Genomic DNA, 25,663 nt, shown 5'->3' on the forward strand with positions numbered 1-25,663 from the left:
CTTTACATATGCACATTTAAGAGTGTTTTCATTTTGTCTTCATCTGTTGCCTTGGAAAGAAGTCGATCAGAGGTGTAGGACTGTATGCATCCTGTAGGTGGGAGTGTAACTCTGTCAGTATATAGTTACACATTTGAAGATCCTATTTGACAAAAATACGACTGTGATCCTTATTTCAAATATCAAACATTACACGATCATTGCTTTCATTAGCTACTGTATCATAAAAATGTGTGTGAGTCAAATTGGTGTGTGGTGATAGATGAGGCTGACTGGCAAGGTGTTAACAGATACGTAAATAGGCACATTTACTGTGTGACATGCCTTGACATGAAGGTTCATATACTTTAACCACTTCACTGAAGAATGTGTCCTCTATATACAGTGTACAGAACAGAATTCAGGGATATGTTTGTTGTATTATAAGTGTAAACCCAAAATTGCTTAAGGGTGATTATGAAACACCAACACATAACAGATCTTTACTCCCGTCTTGTCCTCACCATAACATCATTTTTAATAAATGCCACTTATACTAATAACGTAAGGCATTGCAAGAAGCAAGTGCACAGCTCAGTGATGTGGGTTTTTTATATATTTTAATAAAAATATTTTACAGCTTATGAATCCAGCTGAAAAAAAATATGATACATCCTTTCATAATGTTTCTGATTACAGAGATACAAATATAAGTCATATAGGGTAATATTAAATTAGTGGTAAAAATACTTCAAAAACAAAATAAGAACAGCAGCACGGGGCAATAGAAAAGAGAGATACTGTAATGAGAGCACTTAGAATTTCGTCTGCTTTCACCTCCATGTTATCAAGTTAGACATTGCAATGGGATAACAGAACAGTATAATACTAGGATACTGGAATATCAGTATAAAAACAGAGAGGGCTGGGCAGGAGATAGAGGTTGTCTGTTATGCTCTTCTCACATATTGACCTAATTACAATAATCAAAACACTGGTAAAACGACTGATTTAACATATCGCTGATGTCACATAAAAACCTTGTATCTTCAAAATGTACGCTATTGGGGATTTAGTCATTTCAGACTTCAATTTTATCAATAAAACCAACACAAATCATCAGTGTATTTTTTGGGGAAAAAAAGAAGAATGTGTTTGGAATGAGTTTCCTGAGTCCTAAATTAGAGACTTATACTTTCAACTCAGTCAAGAAAATGGAAATTTGGTGCTTCTGAATGACAAGGTTTTAATGTGATGGCAGCAAAACATGGGAAGTGACATAAAAATAACATCATTTCTTTCCAAATAGCCCACTCCCCTTTCAGCCATGTGTGCCGTTAACCTCAGCTGGACATAAACACAATTAACTATCAAACCTGTCATGATACACAGTGGTAAATCTTATGAAACTGTTATATAGTGATTTCAACAGTCCTCATGAGTTATGTTAAGGTCCATAGTGTCCACAGAATGGCTCCTGTCTGTCTTAAAGTGAGTTGGCAGTGATGAAGACATAAATCCTGGCCAGGAAAGTGGTAAACGTCCCCTGTCTCCAGAGCTTCATCTCTACATCAATTGAGAAATCCCTGGGTTCACGAACCTGCCGGTGCAGGTACACAGCACCAGTGTAGGCATTCAGCTTCCGCGTGCTGAAGTAGTTTTCCTCATTGCCCCGGGTGATGCTGACGATGACGTTGTCTCCGGAGTAGGCGGGGGAGGGTCCGATACGAAAGATCTGGGCTGGTATAACGATGTTAGACTGAAAGCTGAGGTAGTAGTAGGTGATTCTCAGAGGAGAGTTTTGACAGTCTAAGTAGCTGGGACAGCTGATCCTCTCACAGCGCCTACATAGGAGAGAAGTATGGTCTGAGATATTCAGAGAACATCTTGCTTTGTCACACAGATGTGTGACAAAGCAAGCAATAAGCAAAACAACAAGACTCTCAGAGTGCAGACCTCGCCAAGGTCTCAGCTGGACGTTACAGCACATTTTGTGCCAAGACACATCCCAATTTAGTGTTTCCTTTGGCCATGACCCTTTTGGCCAATCGGCTAGAGAGGGCTGCCTTCCCTCCTGACCAACCAATCTACCAGTTTCCACAGTATTTCACAATGCATTTGGAAGCTATGGTCCCTTCTGTGCTGGGCCCCTCCCATTGCCCCCTACAGCTAATCTGTATGGAAAGTTGGTCTGTGTCACCTTGACCAATGACTTAACTTTTCAACTTGTTTTCCTTATGATATGTAAATATGTTTTGAAATGATGACCCTTTTTGTAACCCCACCCCCTGTTGGCAATGTTGTTGTCAGCTGGGAAGGTTGGTCAGTTCCACCTTGAAACGTGACCAATTTCCCGGCTAGGTTTCATGACCCATGACTATGTCCTGACCCATGGCCAACCTCCCCAGTTGATTTCATGATGTTACATAGAAGTGTTTGGAAACTACGGCCCTGTTTGTGCTGAGCCCCACCCACCGCCATACCCTCTTAAAGGCTGATAGGCTCAAAGTGAATCTGTTTTTCGTTGATCTATGACCAGCCCTCCCAACCAATTTCAATGAAATCTGTACAGTATTTTTTTTTAGCTATCCTGCCGACAGACTGAGTGAGGGAGGAGACAGGGACAAAGACATAACATCTCCTGCTGGAGGCTGCTGGACCTCCTTGACAGAAAGTAATAATGAAAAGTAGCCATGTGGTTGCGCATTACACAATGACCTCCTGATGGCACAATAAATTATTTAAGTTTTATCAGGGAGGTAAACTGATGCTATAACTTACGTGTCAGATACTTTGCGGTAGTTCTGTGGGCAGCTGAAAGCAAGGCAGCGGTAGCCTCCCTGGATGTTGTAGCAAGTTTCACCTACAGAGCAGTTATGGGCCCTTGTGGCACACTCATCAATATCTACAAAAAAAAAAAAAAACACAGTCACAAATGCTGGATCACTGACAGGAGAGAAAAGAAACATGGCCACTAGACAACTGAACTGTGAGTAAAGTCTCATTACTGGGGTATGTCAGTGACAAAATCCTGAAATAAAGATTTCAAATTGGGTAAATAAACTTGAAGCAAGATAAAGTTTTACTGACTGTATAATTAGTCGGCCAGTTTAATTCAACCAATTATAATTATTTGACCACAGCTGTTACACTGCGTGTTCAGCTGAATACAGGCAGTGAGTCACAGGGATTTAGTGAGGAGCTGAATTCTTTGTAATTAAACAACCCATGTACAGGAAACTAAAATTAGTGTGTGCTCATGTGTTGGGTGTGTGTATGTGTGTCTGGTGATTCACCGCGACAGGAGCGGCCATTTGGGGACATGGTGTAGCCGTATTCAGGACAGGCGCACTGGTAGCTGCCAGGAACATTTACACACTTATAGGTACACAGATGGCCGATGCTTTGGGAACACTCGTCAATGTCTGCGTGACAAGGGAGGAAAATCAAATGAAATTGTGCCATCAGCATGCAATTAATGTATTAAAAATGTAATGAGTCTTAACAAAAGCATGTAATAAATAGTGATTATGTGTAATAAAGTGCGCCACACCTTCACAGGTGTGCCCGTCCTCCCTGAGGTAGTAGCCCTGTCTGCAGTAGCACTGGTAGGAGCCGTAGATGTTGGCACACTCCTGACTGCATGGGCTGGCCAAACACTCATTCACATCTGGAGATTAGTGGTTAGAGCTCATTACTGCCACAATTTACTTGATCAAAGGATTTCCGATGTTTTTTATCCCAACTATAAACAAGATAATGTTAATGATCCAATTATGCCTTTTACTGCTTTGTCCTTGAAGACATGACATGATTTACAACACATCATGCCTCTTCAACATGCTATGCAATGGCCAGCTTAGGCAGCGGCCTCACTTCCAATCAGTGCATAGAGTGCATTATTATGCCAGCAAACACCAGTGTAGAACACTGAAAAAAATTTCCATCCTAACAAGATATTTAGTCTCATAGTCAGTGTTAAAACCTCGTATTTGTTCAAACAAGTGAAAAAGTCTGCCAATGGGACGTGTTTTCATCCGATGCTAGTCAGACTGCCCCCAAATGTTTATGATTTGAGTGCTATTTTCTTCATACTAGAGTGCTGATCTGCTTTACTCTGCCTTGTTTCAACATATTTGTACCTGTTCCCAGAAAAACTACTAAAACAAGTGAAATTGCACTGGAAACAAGTGGGATTATCTCATTCCACTGGCGGCTTTTTCCACTTAATTAAGAAAAACAAGATTTTAAGGCTAAATATGAAACTAAATGGCTTGTTAATATAGCAAATTTTTTGCAGAGACACAGACCGACAAACAGATATAGACAGACATACATGCATGCGCCAGTGCACAAATACACACCTGGACACATAAAATGCACACATGGATGGACATACACTCTCACACCCATATGGGCAGACATAAACACACACCTTCACAGTTCTTGCCATCGCTGGATAAGCGGAAGCCAGCAGTACAGGAGCATTCATAAGAGCCCGGGGTGTTCTCACAGGTCTGGGCACACAGGCGGCCTGGGTAGCGCCAGCACTCATTTACATCTGCAAGGCGAGGGAGAGGAGCAGGGTCATACCTTTGGGAAGTGTATGAAATTGAGTGTATATTGGGTGTGTGTGTGTTTGCACTCATGTATGCAAGTGCAGGTGTGCAACCAAGCATGTGCGAGTTTGTTTTCCTACATGTCTGTGTATGTGTGCATGCCTATGCGTGTTTGTGTGCATGTTAACGAGAGTGTGACGTGGGGGGACCAGCTGCCTGCTGATAGTCTAAACACTTCAGTGGAGTCCATTATTGTAAGAGTCACAACAGAGTGAATCAGAAACAGAAGGAGTAGCAGCAAGGGCAGAAGGCAGTCCACTGCAGTGGGAAACATGCTCGGGAGTGCTAGCTGCAGCAGGAGTGACGGTAAGGCTGCAGCAAGAGAGCAGCTCTCCCACTACAGCATATCAAACAGGAGCAGCTGGAAAAAGAAGAGAGGTGGATGTAGTTCTTTTAACTCCTTGCACTCCCTTCCCTTCACTCCATTCCATTAAATTCCCCTTGAGAATAGGTTCAAAACTAGAGAAAAACATTTTCCCATACTATATGATGCTATCACATATATTCTGCATCTACTGGTTCCAGTGCTTCATGGAGGCACTTGAGGCAGACTTATATTGACTGATGTATTCAAACCCAAGGTGCTGCTGTTTTATGGCTTCACCATTCCACCAAATAGAAAATGTCTAGTTGTTTTGTGGATCATTTTATACACATTTTCCTGTAATACAACAGGACATATTTGGTATCTTTGGAACCCTTGGGATGCCAACTAGACTGTACAATAAATACATTATACATTTGTGCGAACCTCCTACATGCAGCATGCATTTGTAATGACAAACTCACTGATGGACCTAGGGGGGCTGAAGACTTTAAAACTTCTTGTGCTGTGCTTAACATCAAACATACCTACACACATCCTCCTGAATGTGTCATACTGGTAGCCTGTCTGGCAGTCACAGCGGTAGGAGCCAGGCAGGTTGTGGCACAGCTGGCCCTCTCCACATCGATGCAGATTGCTCTGACACTCATCCACATCTGCAGGACACAAAGGGGCGGAGAAGAGGTGGAGAGATTAATAAGATGGCAGTCCTCCCGCACAATTACAACCACTCTCAGTTGCTGTTGGCAAATTAAAATAGCATCAGTCAGGCACACGAGAGTTAGACAACAGTCAAGGCGTTTACTTTTTTGACCACCTCCATATATTGCAGTTTTATCAATATTAATGATTTTGTAGCCCCTTAAAGCAATATATATTTTTAATGCTCTTCATTGTCATAAAATGTTAAGACATCTACATTTTAGTACACGGTATGAAGTAAGTACATTGTGCTTAATCTGTTTGATAAACAGAAAGGGAATTTTGAATTGTTTTGAGTCATTTTATCACCCAGTTTATCATATAATATGTTGTATACTGATATAGGTGTTATGCAGTATGTTATCTTTTACGCTCTATTCATACATTTTCTATCAGTTGTAAGTATTGCAGTTTATTGTGATACAAATCATACTGTGGCATCCTTGCCTATGTGTTTTATATTACCTGGTTCATTATTTCTATAGTCCTTGCTTCATTATAACCTATTATAAACTAAATTCAGCATAGAGTATACTTTATGGTAAATGGCATTGACTGGTTTGAAAGAAGATTTAAATATAGTTAGTTTAATAAAAAATAAATATTATTCTGCGAGTGTTGTGGTTTATTGTTTGGGTGAGGGAGCAAAATGTCTCACTCATCAGTTGGACATCATAGTTTACCCACTTTTACTGCTCTATTAAAACCTCTCTTGGCAATGTCTTAGCGAGGTGTGTACATCATATTTGGATTCACATTCTTCATGTAAAATTTTAAATCTCACCAATACATCTGGATGCATCAGGACTGGCATGGTAGCCACGGCTGCACATTAAGATCTTCCGCTGGCAAGTGTAGGATCCCACTGTGTTGACGCAGTTAAATCCTGGACTACAGGGCTGGGCCACAGTGCCACACTCGTCAATGTCTGTGAGACAGCAGAGACAGATGGAATGGGGGAGAGAGAGACAGAGAGAGAGACAGTGAGAGGAAGAAAGATGCCCACAGGGAGAAGAAGAAGGAAAACCCAAAGGCACAGCAGGACAGAGAGTAGAAAAATAGAGCAGCTTTCTAGCCACACTGTGAAATCAAAGCAACGCAAATGTCACACAATTGTTTTCCCCTGGATAACTTTGTTGTGTGGTTTATGCATGTATGTTATAGAATTTCTACATTTTCCCATTTCTCAGAGCGTGTCTTCTACACCTCTTACAGTGTTGGCGGCTGCCTCGACATGCCCCAGTTCCTGCCCCTGGGGGCTAATTCCACAGCATCAGTTTGTACTGGAGGAGGACAGAGGATAAGCTTTCATCCGCCCCTCTGCAGCCCTGAACAGCAACCTCTCTGATCTCCCGCCTGTGTGGCATTTAACCCCTCTGTCACTGTAGCCCTGCTGATTCACCTGTGTGTCTTTTAGCCCCATGTCTAACACGGGCTATGATTTCACTGCAGGGGAAATTCACCTCTGTGTCACCTGCTACAGTTTGATTCATCTGTGTATGGGAGCAAGCATGGGACTCTAACAGATAAACTACTACTCAACCTGTTGAACTCAAATTTCCCCTTCAGTTGCTTCAAAGTTAGAAAAAAAACAATTTTTCCATATTGTATGACAATGGCACATACATATTCTCTATATGCTGGTCGCAACGCGTCCTTGAAGGTACATCACATTTATTTCAAGTGACATATTCAAACTCAAGATGCCGCTGCAACATGACATCAAATAGAAAATATCTGTGTCCTGTGCATCATTTTATACACAATTCCCTGTAATTCAAACCTTGAGATCTCCAGTAAAAACTGATCTCATCTGAAATTTAATCTAAAATTAAAATAAAGCTCTGTGGATTTGAGAAAAGTTCATGAAACCAGCAGAGCTGAAGATACTGTTCATTTGTCTGTGTTTGTTACATACCATTTAACTCTAATACAGTGATATCAAATCATGTGTCACGGGGGGCCAAGAGTATGCAGGGGTTTTTTTGTTGTTGTTGTTGTTTTTTTTTTTTTAACATGAGTGAACAGTGAATATATGGTTCTCTTACCAATACAGTTGCCCTGTGAATCCTGGCTGAAGCCCACAGGGCAGTGAGGTTTGGGGTCACACCTGAACGAGCCCTCGGTGTTCACACACTCAAAGCCAAGCCCACAGTTATGGCTCATCTGCACACACTCATTGATATCTGTAGCAGAAGAATAAAGGAGTGGATGAAGACTGGAGGAATTATTACAAAATTAAATATAAATCATGTATTATTATTATTATTATTATTGGAAGTGGTAGTTTCAGCCCCATTTGTAAATAAAACTCCACTCTGCAAGCTGTTATCCACAACACATGTAATGCCTAATTCTGTCACTGGATGGCACTGTGGTTAAATGGCTGATCACACACCTCACCCATAGGACTGAGCATCATAAACTGCTGCCTGGCAATACTCCATAGATTAATCAACAGTAAAACATTTCTATTCCAACTTCAAGGCTATCCTAAGGAATATTTCCTTACAAATCACTCTCATTATAACAAATTACAACAGAATGGCTCATGGTTTAAAACAACAACAAATAACAAGTCAACCTGCAATATGTGTTATTTCTCCCATTCAGCATGTGTGTGTGTGTTGTGTGTGTGTGTGTGTATGTGTGTGTGTGTGTGTGTGTGAGAGAGAGAGAGAGAGAGAGTGTGTGTGTGTGTGTGTGTTAGTGAAACAGCACATTATGGTTTATTTCCTCCCAGTGCTCCGCCACCTGTCGATGAGGGAATCTACTTCCTGTCAATCACTCTGCCACATCTGCTGCCACATCATGACCCAACACTGCAGGGAAATCATCATCGCAAACACAAACAACTACTGATGCATATGTGTGTGTGTATTTATGTGTGTTTGTGTGTATAATGCATCAGTATCTTATGTTATAGTGCAGGCCTCTATGACTTCACCACAGTAATCACGGTATAACACCCTAAAGCAGCTCTGACAGCCATGCAGATATAAAGGGTAGGCCTCTAAACAGCAGATAGTGATTGAGCATCTTCCTCCTGACACAAGCCTGGCTGGAGCTGAGCGAGCCCTGACAGCCTGAGATGGAGGCAGAGGGAGAAGCCAGGGAGCAGGATAAATGTGTGAGAGATTGGCAGTGGCCTCACTTCCAATCAAGCCTAAGGGAGGGTAATTGGCTCCTGACAAATCAGAGAGGGAGCTGGACCAGGGAGCCTTGAAAGGTCAGGGGGTTCACTCACTATACCAGCAAATCTGAATATTCTCCAAGAAACTGGATAAGGAACACAGCGGGCATCCATGCATGGACAGACAATTCATTCCCAATTGTAACAGAGTTAGAGATGGAGTGGATGGAAAATCAGTTTCCCCCTGCGCAGGGACTTAATTTTTGAGAGGATACACGAAATGAGCTATAGTTCCTGCACAAGCCGTGAATAGGGAATAGGTAACACAGCACAAAATGCTTCACACCCTACTTATGCTTGACTGCCTGAAGTGTCAGCTGTTTGGAGGCTCATCGTTAAATGCACTTTATCAGTGGATGCTCATTTTGTCTGATTGTACGTTCTCTTAGTTCACAAGCAGCAGCAGATTAGCTGAGTCTCCTTGGCCTTGGCCTACAGAAACCCATCTGACTACACGGTAAACAGAACTTTAAGTACACCTAACACTCATCCTGAACACTGCCTTTCCTCCTCCTTCATCAATGAGACCTCTATACAAGCGCCATCTATGGTGCATGGAAATAATGAGACGTATTGGGAGGTTTCCCACTGGGTCCCAAAGTCGGGTTCCACCTACACAAAGACAAGCAAGGCAGCTCTTCACACAGAGCTAGCAGCAAGCAAATACTATGGTGATGACTCTCTGGAGTAATATTTCTTATTATGCTCTCTTGTGTGTGTGCTCGCTTGTGAAATTACATAATCATTGGATGTGAAGAATTAAAGAAAAAACATATTGGAAATACTGACTCTCAAGGGTGGCAAATGTGATTGTTCACCTGAACAATGTGCTTTCCTCACATTGTGAGCGTTTAGTAATACAGTACAAATGTTCTCCTGCAAGCATTTACACCCTAGTAACTGTGTGTTTGTGAGGGAATACTTTGGTGCTGCCGAGCGCAGATAAAGTGTTGTACGGTACCTTCACATATGTCATTGTTGATCTGGTATCCTGAGGGACAGACGATTTGCCTTTGACACATATAACTCCCTGCAGTATTCACACAGCGCTCATTGGGCTGGCAGGCACGTGTGGACAAACACTCATTTATATCTGTGTGTAGAAAAAGAGAGCAAAAGGGACAGCAGGGAAATGAGCGCAACGAAAGAGAAGGAAAGGGTTCAAGTGTATGGTAAAAGAATAAGGACAGATAAATTAAGAAAAAGGAGAGAAGGGAAAGGTAGAGATAGTCCAACAAACTGCTCTCTGTGTGATAGTGTAACACAGTTACAGCCAGCTTACACACAGGTCAAACCCTCTCCACGGAGATGGCCACTGGGTGTAACACCAGCACAGCGAGAAATGTGTCAACACACTGCACTCTCTATGTCACTGCCCAGTGAGACATAAAGAAGAGTAGCTGATCCGTTTCAAGATAAAAAAAAAAAAAAAATCATCCAGTCCCATTTTGTATGTCATGGTATCAGTGGGTATATGGTATGAAATTGGGGAGCTATAGCATGAGATTGCGTGAATAGTTGACATAATCCTTTGCTGGTGGCTCAGTTCAGGAGTTCACTGTGAAAAGATGTTCCATTTTTTTTTGTCTGTAAGAGTGTGTGTTACTGAGAGTAAAGGGGATTAGGGCTGTATCTCCTCAGCAGATCTCGAGGCACTGGAGAGAGAGAACAAATCAGCGACAGACAATCTCGCCAGGAATCTGTCCTGGACTGGAACAAAACTCCCCTGGCTTTAGGAGGAAAATGAAATGAGGGCCGAAATAAATGTCTTTTTTACCCTTCTTGTAATGTTCCTCACCTTCACAGGACTGTCCATCAGCCGTCAGAGAGAATCCTGGGTAACAGGAGCACTGTGGCCTTCCACCCACCGGGGTGCACTGTTGCATGCAGGGGCCATTTCCTGAACACAATCATAATCAAGTTGACTCAGACACAGAATACCACCGCTCCACACAACAGTATTTAGGTGACATATGACACAGGGGAGAGGTCTCTGGCCCTGCGAGTGAGAGATAAACAGAATTTACTGTATCGCCTTTTTCTCATTTCCTGTCTCCAGGTTGATTTCTGACCTGGTCATATTGTATTTCCTACTTTTGGCTCACAGTGATGGAACCCCACCCTGGTGTTATGGAAACCAAACAAGAACAACAGAATGTGGACCTCCTGAGAGCGACTGGTTAACTCTGGAAACAAACTGACCTCTGATACCATCTGGCCGCTTGAGTGTGACTTTTGCAGCACAATTACATTCCAGGAAAATGGCACGGCTTGAAACGAATAATGACACATCAATCTGTGGCGGCCCATGCTGGCTTCTCCTCTGAACATAATTGGCTACATCAAGATGCTTGTTCCAGCCTCTGATTAAGATGTACGGATGAATGAAAGTGTCAGTTGTGGTCTGCCAGGTCTACAGTTTTCCTCTCCCCTCATAAAGCTGAATTTGTCTAACCTTCACAGGGGTTGAGTGGAACCGGGGGCTGGGTAGGAGGTGGAAGGAGTGTGGTAGGCTCCACCAATGCTCTGTCATCCTCCCTCAGACTGTTCTCCCCATCCCCAGCCTCTGTGGAAACATGAACAAACTCATCACAGGAGAGGCTAATTACAATGCAATCAAGGATTCCACCTCACTCTATACTTCGGCCTTAGTTAGTGGCTTAAGCCTTGTGCAATGCCTGCGATTTCATCCAATGATATGAGGCTAGGCAGCCACAGATGAAAGTTGCAAAAGGGGCGAAGGTGAGACAGGAAAACACATCGCCTGCAGACAAACATTTGGTTTTATTAGTGAGCCTCATCCCTCACTGTAATTTGGCAAAAAGAGCTCTGACATTAGCATCCTGTTGAGACAGGCTTGTGTTGGTAAAAGCCACTGTTGATTAAGAGTCTGGTATACTGCAGCAAAGTATACAGCACTACCTGACAATGGTAACTAAATGTCTGCCTAAATGCCTGAGCAGACATTTAGTTTTCAATGTGTGCACAGAATTATTTTCAATAAGAGTGAAAGTGTGTGTGTGCGTGTTTTTTTTTCAGCTGGAGGACTTCTGGATGGCAGTAGATTGATGGGATGAGGGGACCATATCTGTCAGCGCAGGAAATGAATGTTACTGTGTGATTAGGATAACTATTATTAGACAGTATCAGGGCTTGCAGGCAGGAAGGAAGTCTTACACACACGAGGAAAATAATACACTGTGAATATGTGGGCAAAAAGGCTATATGACAGTGTAGGACTAGCGGTCTGTTCTATACCTGGAGCACAAGTGAGGCCGTCCTCTTGCAGCACGTATCCTGTGAAGCACTCACACCTGAAAGAGCCTGGAGTGTTGATGCACCTGTGCTCACAGAGGTTACCTAGGTAGACCAGGCACTCATCCATGTCCTCCACCTCAAGAGGACCTTCCACTCCATTCTCCCCATCCCGCTCCTCACCAATGGAGAAGGCCTCTTTAGGGAACGGGGTGTCAGACACTACGGGACATGAAGTGTTGTTGCTGTCACCGATATAAAATAACATGTGTAATAATTTAAACCACTGACTGACCTTCTCAGGCAATTGTACTTAATTTGATAGTGACAGTGGAGAGAGACAGGAAAGGCACAGGAGAGTGAGAGGATGACATGAAGCAAATGGTGTCTGGTCGGATTCAAACCCAGAACGCCACAATCAGGACTCAGCTCTACCAGGAGGGCTACCGAGGCACACCCATCTGACTGATTTTCATGATAATTGCATGGATCCATTCTGGTGACCAGACCACATGAGGCTTATAAGACACAATTTAAATGAAACAGGACAGAAAAAAAAATCTTATAGAGATTTTAAAGATCAGTAACACAAATAAACAGCATACCATAGACCTCCCAACAGAGACAAACTCGATAAAAAGAAATTATATTTCACTAAAACATACAGTACACTTTTCTCTCTATTTCATGCTTCAAAAAAGGCAAAAACTGCCTGATGGAAAAAAAAGAAAGTTTTAAATGCCTTAATATGAAAACCAATGGATAACAGACATCAACTATTTTTTGCCACACATAGTGCCCACAGGCCGCACTGATGTGGAATATTCCTTTTTGTTGAATTCATAGCTGCCAAGCTAAATCAGTACAAAGATGCTAAAAGCACAGAGTGGCTTACTGAGGCAGAGTCTAAATATGCCTTTGAACTTTAATGCAGTGCCAGGCAGGCGTGCACTAGATCTCTTAGAAGCAGATGGGTGAACTGGGGTATTATACTTTGCTCTGGCAGGCCAATAAGGTGCACCATTTTTCAGCTGAGTTGGGGGGCATTACAACAATGCTTCCCTTTATCAGCGAGGGTAAAGTAAACAGATTCTCTTCTGTGTAAATCAGTCCTTTTCTCTGGCGGTGCAGTGGTGTGTATTACATCGTCCTATCCCCTTCAGTTCAGCGGTGTGTGTAGTGTCCTGGCATGGCAGTGGTGCGCATAAAGTATTCAGTGCATTTGCATTGCAGGTTTATGCGTGCGTTTGTTGACAATACCTTTCTTTGGCAGGGCAGTGGTGTCGAGAGCGGGCCTCTCCTTAACAGTGTGCCAGCCATCTCGCTCTCTAGCACCCACCTTCTCCCGCTCCTCCCCCTCGCAGCAGGTGAGAAAGATGTGTCTGCAGTGATAGCCCAAGTGCTGATGGGCTTCGCAGCGGTGTCCCTCGCTGCGAAACTGCAGCCCCAGAGAGCAGCAGCTACAGCACTCCTGTAGGTCAGGCATGCACAGCCTTAACTCAATACATGCTGTGTACTGAGCAATAATGTAATGTAATATACAGGGTCATGTGGCTAATTAGAGTAGCTGCTGTGCTTGGAAAAACATTTCAAAATCCAGTTCATGAAAAACAAAGCACACACTGCTCCATATGGGAGGTCAATTTGTTTTGAATTATGATCACTTTTCTTACAAGTCTGAATTTAGAGCAGCTCTCTCTCTCTGTTACGCTCAGCAAGATACTGTTGAGAGTACAGAGGCATGGTGAAGCATAAATCTGAAATAATGACCATTGTGATATAGCACGGTGGGTAAGTTGTATAATATTACTAAATCTGTTGGAAGTCTACAGAAAAGTGGTGAAAGAAAAGTTTTATGTCGATAATGGCTCCTTGCTGCGCAGGAGGCTCTGTGTTGGAGAGCAGACATTCTCCAACACAAAGGTCAGATGGCAAATGAGTGGCTGTAAAAATCTGGACTGATATACTACAATTACAGAGTCACAATGACTTGACCCTCGGTTACCACCACAACCGGTCTAGCACTGCTCCTATTCTTGTCACATTAAATATCAATCCATGTTTCTAAAATTTAAGGAAGCTCAAACACTTGACATCTGACTTCTCCAAGCACTGCGGTCTCTTTTCAAGATGGCAAAACTCATAAAATTGTGGGAACCTTTAGTCGTACTTGGCCCTACAGCGTTTTGTCTGAATTAAATAAGGAAATTGAATAACAGAGGGAGCTGGCACCACAGCGGCAATAGTCACTGGAGAGATCGACTGGAGAATAAAGCAGCTGTGAAACTGCAGGGAGACTTTAATGGCTGAGGACCAGTATCATCTACACATTTTTTAAAACTCAACTGTGACTAATGCAATTGTGAACTGTTAATTTGGAAACTGTATTAGGCTTAATTTGAAATTAACTTTGCCGCTACGTTTCACTTCAAAGGAGCGGCGCACCCATTACACTCTGCTTGGCCCGTGTCATGGTATGTGATCATTGATACTTGCCTTGTAGGAGTCGGTTGGACATTTATCATTGCTGGCCTCTTCACACACAGCGTCTTTTTTGGCTGCATTAATACCGGCCAAACACCGGTTTTCTTTGAGGGATCCCAAACAGCACTGAGTCTGAGCAGTCCTGCCAGAGAAAGGCACACAGCAGAATGGAGCGCTGAAGTGTTTGAACTGCAGCTGTGGCCCTAGAGCAACAGTGAGTAGGTTAGCTATTCCTCCCATTGGTCCTCCTACAGAGCTGTCTGAACTAACATTTCAAGTTTCCTTTGAAATTTAATTACATGTTGAAAGCGAAAGCACTTCCTTTTTGGAAATTGAAATCTTAATAATTTCCCAGTCAAAACCCTGAAGACCATGCACTGTTCCATTAGTTCCAATAAAAGCTGAACTGATTTTGCAATAGAAATTAACCATAATAATACAATATAATTATCACTTTGTCATTATGTCTCAAGGGACATTGTTGTACACTTCAACAAAGTCACATTACTAAGCTTTCCTCCCTTCCACACATGGATTGTACAATTAAAGACAACCTAGAATATTGTGTGCTGGGTTTAATTATGAGAATTAAGCTAAATGATGGGGATGGATGTTTAATGATGGCCTTACCAACAGATGGAATGCCTATCCATGGTGGGGGGCTCCATGTTGTTGCAGTGACCATTAGCTGTGGCCCATTTCACCCCTGTCTCACAGCAGACCTTCACCAGCTCCTTGGCAGACACTGCACGAGAAAAACAAACACTCCAGATCCAGATTTACCCAGCTCAATGCAGCTAGTGTTTCAGGAGAACCACATGAAATAATGATTACAATGTGAATTTAAGTGCAACAGCATGGATAACACTTAGGATTATAGACAGCAGCATTGAAATACAAGGTCAGACAGCTAAATCAAAGGAGGGATTACTGCATATTAAAAGTGTAACTGAATCCCAGGCTGGCTAGGGCACTTGTCTCACAGAAGTGGACTTCTAGAGGCATGTTTTGGTTACTGTGCACTGAGGAGCACAGGGAACACGCTGCATTTTTTTTTCTGTTCAGACTCCCTGACTCTGCTCTCTGTTTCACTGGCAGGGGTAACTATGAAACCCAATTCTCTTTAAAATTACCTTCAGAGTACATTCAGCCATTTTTTTAAAACCATCCTGACTAATCAGAGCTAGAGGAAAGTAAAAACTAACACATTAGCACTTCATTCTCAACTGGGTCAGGGAGCAGACAGAGCAAAAACAACTTGTTTATGGGAAAATATATGTGTTACTCCAACAGGTCAGAGCATTCCAGCTTTGATCTGTGGCTCCTACACTACTGTAGAAGGCACAACTCATGACCTTTACAGTATGTCCTCCCCATAAGTCACACCATGCAGTATAACAAATCAGTGCTAACCTGGATCTAACTGGAATGTTTCCATATACACGTGCGTCTCCTGACTAATGCTCTACCTCGACTGCTCCTGTATGTCGACGCACACAGCTGAGTGGTTTCACTCCAAGGCTTGCTCAGATGTAGGGATAATTAGTGGCAAACAAAATATGACATTATTTTTTAATCTCATCACAATCTAATTAAAGTGGCTTATCAGCTATGCTTATCCCCAAAGGTAATGGAACTTGCTGATTGACATTCATCCCTATGCTTTGTGTGGTAACGCTGGCAATTATATGGATTTACTGACCAATTATAATTATGCCTTTGAATTTTTCTGCTGTGCAGGGTTGTCACAGCATTGAAAAGGTTTTGAACCACTTTTTGTAAAAACTGATTGCTAGTATTTAACTGTAATTGTTTTTCTTTCACTTAATAAACTTGAGAATTTTGATATGTGCAAATGTTTGATTATGTATGATTACGTGCGATTATACTCACTCTTCTCAAAACCTTCAATTTGCCTGTCTAAGTGCTACTCGATGAAAGTTTAGCTCTTCACTGTAACAAAGTGTGGCTGGAAGTGGAAGGGAGGAAAGGCACAATGTCAAGCGGAAATCATTCTGCAATTCCACTTGGATGAAGCTCTGCAAAGACTTCTGACAACTTCCACTGAGATGAAAAGAGCCCTCGAGGTCATTCTAACATTTTAACCCCCCCTTTTCCTATATGATTTACATGCCCTTTGTTTTATTAAAATAGCACTCTCCCTGACTTACAGTGCCGTCACATAACACCGCAGCAATTACTCAGAACAGAGCAAGGGCTGCACAGTGTGCATAATTTATAGCTTTAGAAATGAGATAATCTAAACCTTAAAAGACACAATGACTCTTTGATGCATAACTATCTGTCACAGCCCCACAGACCTACAAGTCCCTTTGAACCTGAGTGAATCTATATTAAAAGACAGAGAACATAATCATTCTTCCTCTTTCTTTTGCCTCCTATTCATTTTCTCCAGGTGTAATCAGCTCGCTCATCATGAGTGTAACATAGATTTGTGTGTCGATCTAGAAAGTCGGATGCATACAGAGTTACAGAGTTAAAACAAACAAAGCATACAGAGGATGAAACAATAACAACTTCTCTTTGGAAGGAGATTGAGTTTCAAAAGAATACTGTACATGAAAACAAAGATAAACTGTCTCGGCTGAACCATATCTGAGCCAACCTGACCCAGTCTCTCCCTGTCTCTTTGACAGGCCTTATAATTAAGCCTGAATGGCAAACTTGTCCTGCTCAGCTTTGTAATAATTAACTGGGTTGATTTATCACACTTGCAAAGGGGAGTTTCAGAGGTTTGCTCAATAGGGGGTTGAGGAGCATCACTTCTTTTTAGAGCTGTCATTACAACTATCCATCAGACTAGCATTAACACCAGATGCCTTGCTCTCGTCTAAATCCATAACTAATGACATCACCTACCCTGAAAATACGGAGCTAGGCCAACAACAAAAAGGGCAACTCTCAACATGTCTCGGTGGTGTCATAAAGCAGCGGCCTGTCATTAATCAAGGCTTATACGTCTTCCCCTTTGTGTACATGGCTGTGATTTACAACACAGGTGGGCTGGAGAGAAGTGGACGAGGAAACGTGAATAACAGCATTATGAGGCTCCCCACAACGTGCGGTTGGACACGGAGATGACTGCGACGGAGTGCGTGTGTGTTTATGTGTGTCAAGCACGGGCAGCAGTGTTACAATGTACTGCTCACCTGCTATACGAGTGCTTGAAGCGATCTCATGTTTTCTGAAACACATCACCATGTCCAACAGCAGATGGCTGTGACATAACAGGGAGGGCTCCTGTCCGACCACCATGACTTCATTTCCAGAATGCCTGGAGAGTGTTTCAATTATTGACATCTATACTCCTAATCTCCCTGAGACTGAGTGTGAGCAGATGTGTGATCTATTTTCATGAACTCTTGCCTGAGGTTGTAGTAAGTTGATGGGAGCCCTGAGGGTTTGGACTCTGTCTTTGATGGTTTCACACAGTAACCCCCAATCCAATTACACCTCCCTGTGGTTAGATAACCAGTATAAAGCACCAGAAGACACACTGACAGTGCATCACACTAATGGTGCATTGCTGAAAGAGGACGTTTCCTTGAGACTTGAGGTTGTGTTTCCTACAGGTGCCAAACTTGTCCTTGGCACACAAGCATGCACGCACCCGATTTTACGCTGACATTTTGAGAATAATCTGTCATCTTTAAACCAAAAAAAAAAAAAAAAAAAAAAAAAAAGCTGGAGACTTGTTTGCAGTCTATAGAAATTGGTTAAATGTATTTCACTGCACACCCAGAACTGAATACTCTTAACAGCCCCTTAATGAGTGTGTGGACTTGTTTCCTGTTGCTTTATTATGCTGTATATATTCACAGGTGTGTTCACGAGCTAGAACACAGGAAATTTGCTCATTCTCACAGAGGAAATCCGTCAGAATCCATATTTTGGACTTGGTAGACAAAAATAACATTCAGGAATCCAAGAAATATTGCGTAATTTGTGGTTTTCACATTGCCAAGGACCCATTAGAAATAATTGTATCAGCAAAGCACAAAAAGTCATTAAGGGCTTTCCTTTAAGAAAAATATTTCATACTTTGGAGGAAAAACAAACATTGCTGCTGATATTTATAAAAACAGCTGTATGCCACTGCACTTTGCCATCATCAATCATTGTGATGCAGATGGGTACAAGAATCAGAGCTGTTATTCTGTGGTTATCTATCACAAATCTCTCTCTATTTATACCCAAGCTCTTGTTTATGACTTCTTTTCCACATCTGGAGCTCCTCTTTTTTTGACACATGGGTGACATGTGGAGCAGTTGGCGGGTCTTTGGTGAAGACATGTTTTTGATGAGAGATTCGCCAAAAATTCCTGGAAATGACTTGGAAGGCACCCTAGATCAACCAGAGTGAGCCACCTGCTTTATACTGCTCCTCACAGTCCTGGTACAGCAGAAATGAAGCCTCACATGGGCAGCTCTGGAATTCACCGTCCTTTTCATCCTACCGAAAATTATATATCTCTTCAACCCACTCCCATATACAGCATGTTGTGACAGTGCTGTTGATAAAAACAAATCCTACTTGAGTAATCCCATCTCACCTCACATTTTAACATGATGCCTAAGCTTTAGCTGCATGTTTTGCCAACTTTTAACCATGCCTAACGTTTATTTAGACTACTTTAACACCCTGAAAACATTGTGGTTCCCTCTTGGTAGCATCGTGGTAGTGGTGTTGCTGAGAGGGTTGAGTGAGCATGTGTGAAAGTATGCCTCAGCTGGCGTGATTACTGGGGAGATTGGGAACCCAGCAGCCTCATGGGAGACGGGTAATCACACTGGCTCATGAGGGAGCAGTGAGTAGCGTCTGGCAATCAAACCGCAACAGTGGTCTCATTCATCACATGGATATTATGCAGCTCACAGGTACAACCCCCAAGATATCCTATACCAGGTCAAGCCCGGCATCAGAAAGCCTAAACAATCCCATCCCCCCGTCTTCCACACACTGCTTCTGATGGATGGAGCGAAGGCAAATGAGGGGGAGTTATAGACTGAAAGAGAAAAACATTTACCTTGGGTTGTGTTCCACTGCAAAGAGAGCCCAGTTGTGCTTAGTGAGGAATGATTGTGTTTATGTAATTTGTGCTTTGTCTTTTCCTCTCTAAATGGCTTTGGCATCTTCTCCTAATGGTACTGATAACAGCCATCAGTCAAGTACCTTATCAACAGGGTTTTTCCTGCCTTGCGCCTTATTATGTCAGTGCTCTGGGAATCTTTCTTTAGTCCTCCAACCTACAATCATGTACCCTGGCAATGGTGTTTGGCCCTAAAACCTGTATCAGAGTGGCTACATTAACCTCCTTCCCTCTCTGGAGATGCACACATAGACATTGAGGTGGACAGGCTAATGTACAAGTAAGGGTCAGTTCAAACTCTCTCAGACCACCATAAACCTGTGATTTACAATTGAAGAGATTTATTATGCTAATGCACTCCTGCGCACTGTGAAAATGGTACATGTAGGCCTACAGCATTCTGCAACACAATGTGTTGAATGCAAACAGCAGCAATCAATTCATAACGAATATTGTCTAACTTTATGCTTCAGAAAGAACCTGACAGGTAGCTCTGGTGTTCACTCCCAGAGAGACGTCTCATGGATGCATACATACTATGCATTCCTATGGAGGCCAGGTGCTGAAAGGCAAGAAAAATCCTGACAGGTCTCAACAAAAGTCATAGTGTAGTAAAATGGCTTAACTACACATGGGGTGGGAACATCTCAGGAGTACTGTTTGCAGCACAACACTTACTAATAAGAGCACAGTCTCCGAATACTGACCAAATTTCTTCAGTAATTCAGTTATGAAAAGGGCTCTTTGGATGAAAAGTCAAAATTAATACATTTCATTCATTTAAAATTTCATACATGAATTTCTTGGGGAAGTGTCACAATACAGGGTGATTAGCTTGTGCCATAAACTAAATAAATATGTAGAAATGTGACCTGGTTTACTTTATTGAAATATTAGGAATCGCATGGAATTACATTCTTCATTTGAAGAATGTAATTCCATGCGAAACAGAAGTTTATATTATACATGGCTATGCAGAGGTAGGAATATTATATGGAGGTGCAGTAGCACTGTTAAATGATGCATACTGTAGATATATATGACTTTGGAGTGCAAGATGGTATTTTTCTCATATTTTCCAATGAACTGTAACTCATCTTCCAGACATCCTTGCAATCACTTCATCATCTGCTTTTAATCTCACTGTCTGCAGTAGATTTGCCTATGCCCTGAAGGCTGTGAAGGCTGATATATATTTGGGAAGAAACTGATAACTGCTCAAAGGAAGCAGGTAAAAGCACAGGCCCAGAACCGTGAAGAAAAGGAGGGAGGAAAAACTGCAATGTCAGCTGCTCTAACAGGATATATGGTTATAAGAGGAGTAATGTCAACATGGCTGCAGACGTACTACTACTGGTTATTTACAAAATACTGCACAAATAAACACAGTGTTATTTCACAATGAACAGGGAAATGATTACAGTGTAGTCCCATTCACTTTTGAGCAAAGGAGATAAATGCTGTCTGGGGAACACACACTTTCCATGAACCATTGTTTTTCCTGGACCACTGCCAGATTGTGTAGGGTGATTATCAATTCCTCGTCAAAAGGCAGGATGTGAGAGAAGGAAGAGGAAGATGTCTTATGACAAAGTAACAACCTGACACTGTCATTACCAGGCTATAAAATATCACATGATGATGCATTTAGATGCAGACACTCAGTTAATCAAAATATTTGCTTGCTGTTGTGATAATTTCTTGCAATTAAACCCCCCCCCCCCAAATAAGAAGGTCCATCCCAAATGAGTTATGGCTCTATTCATGGAGGGTCAGGATTACAAACAACATGCAACATACCTTCTGAGTCTCCCTCGGCATTGTGATGCTGGTAGTTGTAGAGAGTTTGTGGCTGTCTCCTGGCCTGCTCTTCCTCCCTCACCCTGACAGGAGCTCTGCTGGTGGGACTGAACTGGACCGTGGGGTATGAGCCATGCTCCTCATTACCAAAAAGCTGCCTGGACTCCGTTGGGACATTTTCGTGTCCCTTATGGCTGTCGGCGCGGGGCTCACTGTGACTCCCCGTGTGACTATTGTGATTGTTTTTGTGATGGCCCATGTGTCTGCCCTGCTTATCAGCCCGTGCAGTGTGAACTGTGTCTTTTAACGTGCCCTGCAGCACCCTGTCTCTGTCACTGGAAAGCCTCACAGTCCTCTCACCAACTTCCAGGTTCTCTGTGGTCACTTCCTGTGTGGTGGCAGTTGTCGATGATACTGATGTGTCTTTCTGAGCCCTCAAAGAGCTATAATCAGTTTTATGCTGAACTTCAGCCTTGCCTCTCCTCTCTGGATCATGTTTTTTCTGCTTCTCTTGCAGCTCATGTCTCCTGTCATCTTGGAGGCTTAAGGAAGTGGAGCTTGACTCGGGGTAAGTTGGTGGTACAGTAGTAGATTCCAGTGGTCGGGCCAGATCCTGTGGAGAGGAAGATGTAGGCTCTGCCAGAGTATAGTCATAATCTTCTGTGCCAAAACTGGGTGGGTCCTGCTTATACAGTGGTAGGGTGTTTCCTGATGCCAACTTGGAGAACTGCTCCAGAGGGTTTCTCTGCCTGCTGTCCAGCGGGCGGCTAGTGTCTCTCAAATGGCTGCTGTTCTCGGTGGTGGTGACCAACATGGGCTTATCACTGCTGTGTGGGTGACAGCCAGGGATTAGCGAACACATCAAGTTTCCACCATCATTTGGACAGTGGCAAACATGGCACTGGTCCATCTGAAATGAGTGTCCTGCCTCATACTTCTTGTTGTCATGGACACAGCCAATTCGTCCACAATGCGGACATCCATCTTCAGGCTGTAAAATATCAATGCAGTTAGGGGGTATTTCAGGGCAGGGAATAAAGTGACAGATAATCTTCCCTCCTCCAAGGGGACAGGAGCATTCTGTGCTTCCAAAATCCACAAAGTAAGACTCTCCCTCTGGAACTTTCCCTCTCTTGAAGCCTGCATTGACACAGTCGTAGTACTGGTAGCCCTCACAGGTGCATCCCTTTTGTGCACAGGTGGCACAGCAGGCACCCCTCTCTAAAACCTCTTCAATGCAACTCTCCAGGACAGGACAGTCCACGCCGGTGCAATCTTTTTGGCTCAGACAGATGTCCAGGCACAATATAATCAAACACAGGAAAGTCAGCCTCTGAATGCTCATTTTGCCTGAAAAGGAAAAAAAAAAAAAAAACAAAAAAAACGAATGAAACAAGGATTCAAGGATTTTTTCTCTTCAGACTGCCAGTTTTACAACTTAATTCCAGAAGAGAGAGAATCAATGTCTTTTAACCTGTGAAAGTTTAAAAAAGAGGCTAATGATATTTTTACAGTATAACATTCAGAATGGTAACAATTAATGTGTTATTGCTTTTGGATCGTGGTCACAGCTATGCTGAAAACACATGTTTTAAGTTTATAACTTGTCTGTTTTAATTTGACCACCTGCCTAATATACATTTTTCCATGCCTACTCTTCTGGCACTGTTTTGGGAAGCAAGCCCTGGTTTACATTTGATTGCAATGGAAAGCCAGCTGGATAGAGGGAACTATGTACAATAACCCAACAAAAATGGTTGGTTGTTGGAAAAACAGTACTGAAATAACAAAACCTCCCTTCCGTCACAATGCAGTAGTTTCCCATATAAACATAGTCTGATGAATGCATTTTTGCAAAGAACTGCTTATCGGAGTTATCAGTTTACAGTTTATGCTAGTGCAGTCTCATAAAAAGTGTCTGCTTCTCCAAAATATGGAGAGGATGTTGTGCAGATACCGGACAGTCATGTGATTCCACTTAGAAATATGATTTATTTCTGTCTATAGTGCTGGTGGAACATAAACTATTCCAACAGACCCAGCTCTGACAGGGATAACAGAAGTAAGACTGAGATGAAACTACTATTATAAGGTAACCTAAATTATTGAAATGTGTAGAGGAAATGTCAAGGATTGCAAAAATGAAGGCATGTGGTCAGATTTCTGCAGCTTTTCTTCAGTGTTTACTTTGACCTCACATACTGTGCAAAAAATGTGAAATGTGAAATATTCAAACACTTTGCAGTGTGCAGTTTGTTTGTTATGCTGTACACAGAGTGGCAGCACAAACACATGATCTCAAATGTTTGATTCCGTGTGTATTGAATAAATGATCTGACTTCAAATCAGACAACATACTGAAAACCAGGTGTTTTCTATTTCACTTTTCCTGTTTTTTTCCCCTAACTCCTCAAATTTTGTGCCAATCGCTAGAGACTCTACAATATTTCATGCTAAAAAGTCAGAGATTAATCCAGAATCGTTCTGCATGAAAAACTCATTGTACAACGAAATAAATATTTCCTGATGAAATATTTCCAACCCAGTAATGTTTCTTTTCAGAGCTTAGTGTTGTCATATTTTCCCAAACGGCATGTCCTAAGAACATACTGACACATCAAGTCTCACTGAGAGAGGCAGCCGGAGAAGGCAAAAGACTGTTCAAGTTGACATGCTGTATTTTCCTTAATAGATACCTTTCTACACTTGAAAAGAAAACTGAAAGGAGTATGAAGAAACCTGCTTTAACAAGTAGGCTACCAGTCACAACTCCTCATCTCTGAATTCAAACAGATCCACCACACCATGCACTGACACTGGGAAATCTCATGCCTGCTTGCTTAAAGGGCAAATTACACGGAAGCATCATCATCTATTTGAAAGTAATAAAAACCATATTGGTCATCATACTGAAAATGAGCGACAGCCTGTCCCACATCTGTGGCTACGTCTCTCTCTTTGTGTCACACAGGCAAGGCCACAACACGACAAGAAGTGCACTGCAGCACCGTTGAGGGAATCAATGATGTCTTTGTGTGCTGCGGGTACAAAATCATTTTACCAGATCTTGCAGTCTTTTACTGGCACGTAGCCCACTGGTTCGGTGCTTTAACAGTGTTGAACTCAGCCCTTACAGCACCGAAAACCAAACACTAAGGTTCACTGCAGCTGAAAATGACTACTAAAAAGAGAAAGCTGGCAAGCTGTTAAGGTAATCAGTCTGAGCATAAGGCAGATCTGATTGAACCCTGATAGGGACGTTTTCTCTGAATATAAATAGTGTGGTGTTTTATTTGTTTGTTTGTTTTGGTTTGTTTTTTACTATCAGGTCAGCGTCCCACAAAGCATTTCAAATACTGATTGTGTGCATTGCCATCCCCATAGCCAAGAGCTGACCTTTATCCTTTGGCTCATGGTGACACACACACACACACACACACACACACACACACACACACACACAGGCAAACATTGGTTTCCCACATCTAGCCCACTGTGACAACACCTATCCCTCAACAGGAACCACACAAATAATTATGTTGCAATGTGAACCCCTAAAAAAATTCAAAGGGCAGCATTATCGATTCATTTAGGTTCGCCTATTTGATTATGGTGATCGGTTCAGTAAAGTGCACTAATAATCCACTTAAACTCCTACAGTTTATTCATTTTTTAAAGTAGTTGGTGGCGATTGAATGACTCAATTCTTTGCCGGGCTGTTGAACCCTACCTTGCCCTTTAGATGTGACAGTTCGGATTTTGTAAAACCAATTGCAAAATGATGCCTACTGCGCACTATTAGAGCTTGTCCAAATAGCCAAATTAATGCCAAACACATATTAATTCGCCGTGTAGGAATGTCGCAGTTCAACCTGACATAATTCAGTAAATCCCCTCCCAGGAAAATGTCTCAGGAGATCAATCTAATATGACGGCGGAGTCCTGGTCTCTCAGTAGCGTAACTTAATTGTTTTTTGCTTATTGGCCATAGGGTCCCGTATGACCATGAGGAGGAGTTGGGGATCTGTTGATATCAGTGTATCAGTGCCTGCAGGTGTGATGAGTGAAAATACGATCATACGGAGCGATTGAATGTTTTACTCTATTGCTATTAAAAAAAAAAAAATCTCTTACCTTGTCTGTCTGATCTCGTGCTGCGGCTCTGCTCCTGAAGGAAACTTGTGCGCAAAGTTTG

The 25,663-nt window shown here is 42.4% G+C and overlaps 1 protein-coding gene across 1 annotated transcript; it reads right to left on the reverse strand.

Moving 5' to 3' along the window:
• Positions 1–636: 636 nt before the first annotated feature.
• LOC115362739 (fibulin-2-like) lies at positions 637–25,663 on the reverse strand. The gene is made up of 17 exons (XM_030056803.1): positions 25,603–25,663; positions 21,469–22,818; positions 15,188–15,302; positions 14,570–14,699; positions 13,334–13,544; positions 12,077–12,295; positions 11,274–11,384; positions 10,617–10,718; positions 9,780–9,911; positions 7,674–7,811; positions 6,410–6,553; positions 5,451–5,579; positions 4,415–4,540; positions 3,533–3,649; positions 3,276–3,404; positions 2,761–2,884; positions 637–1,823 (listed from the first exon to the last, which is right to left on the reverse strand). Exons 2-17 carry the CDS (start codon positions 22,811–22,813, stop codon positions 1,466–1,468), a joined length of 3,630 nt encoding a protein of 1,209 aa, XP_029912663.1. The 5' UTR covers positions 22,814–22,818; positions 25,603–25,663; the 3' UTR covers positions 637–1,465.

The sequence above is a fragment of the Myripristis murdjan genome, chromosome 7, assembly GCF_902150065.1.
Source record: "Myripristis murdjan chromosome 7, fMyrMur1.1, whole genome shotgun sequence".
Lineage (NCBI taxonomy): Eukaryota > Metazoa > Chordata > Actinopteri > Holocentriformes > Holocentridae > Myripristis > Myripristis murdjan.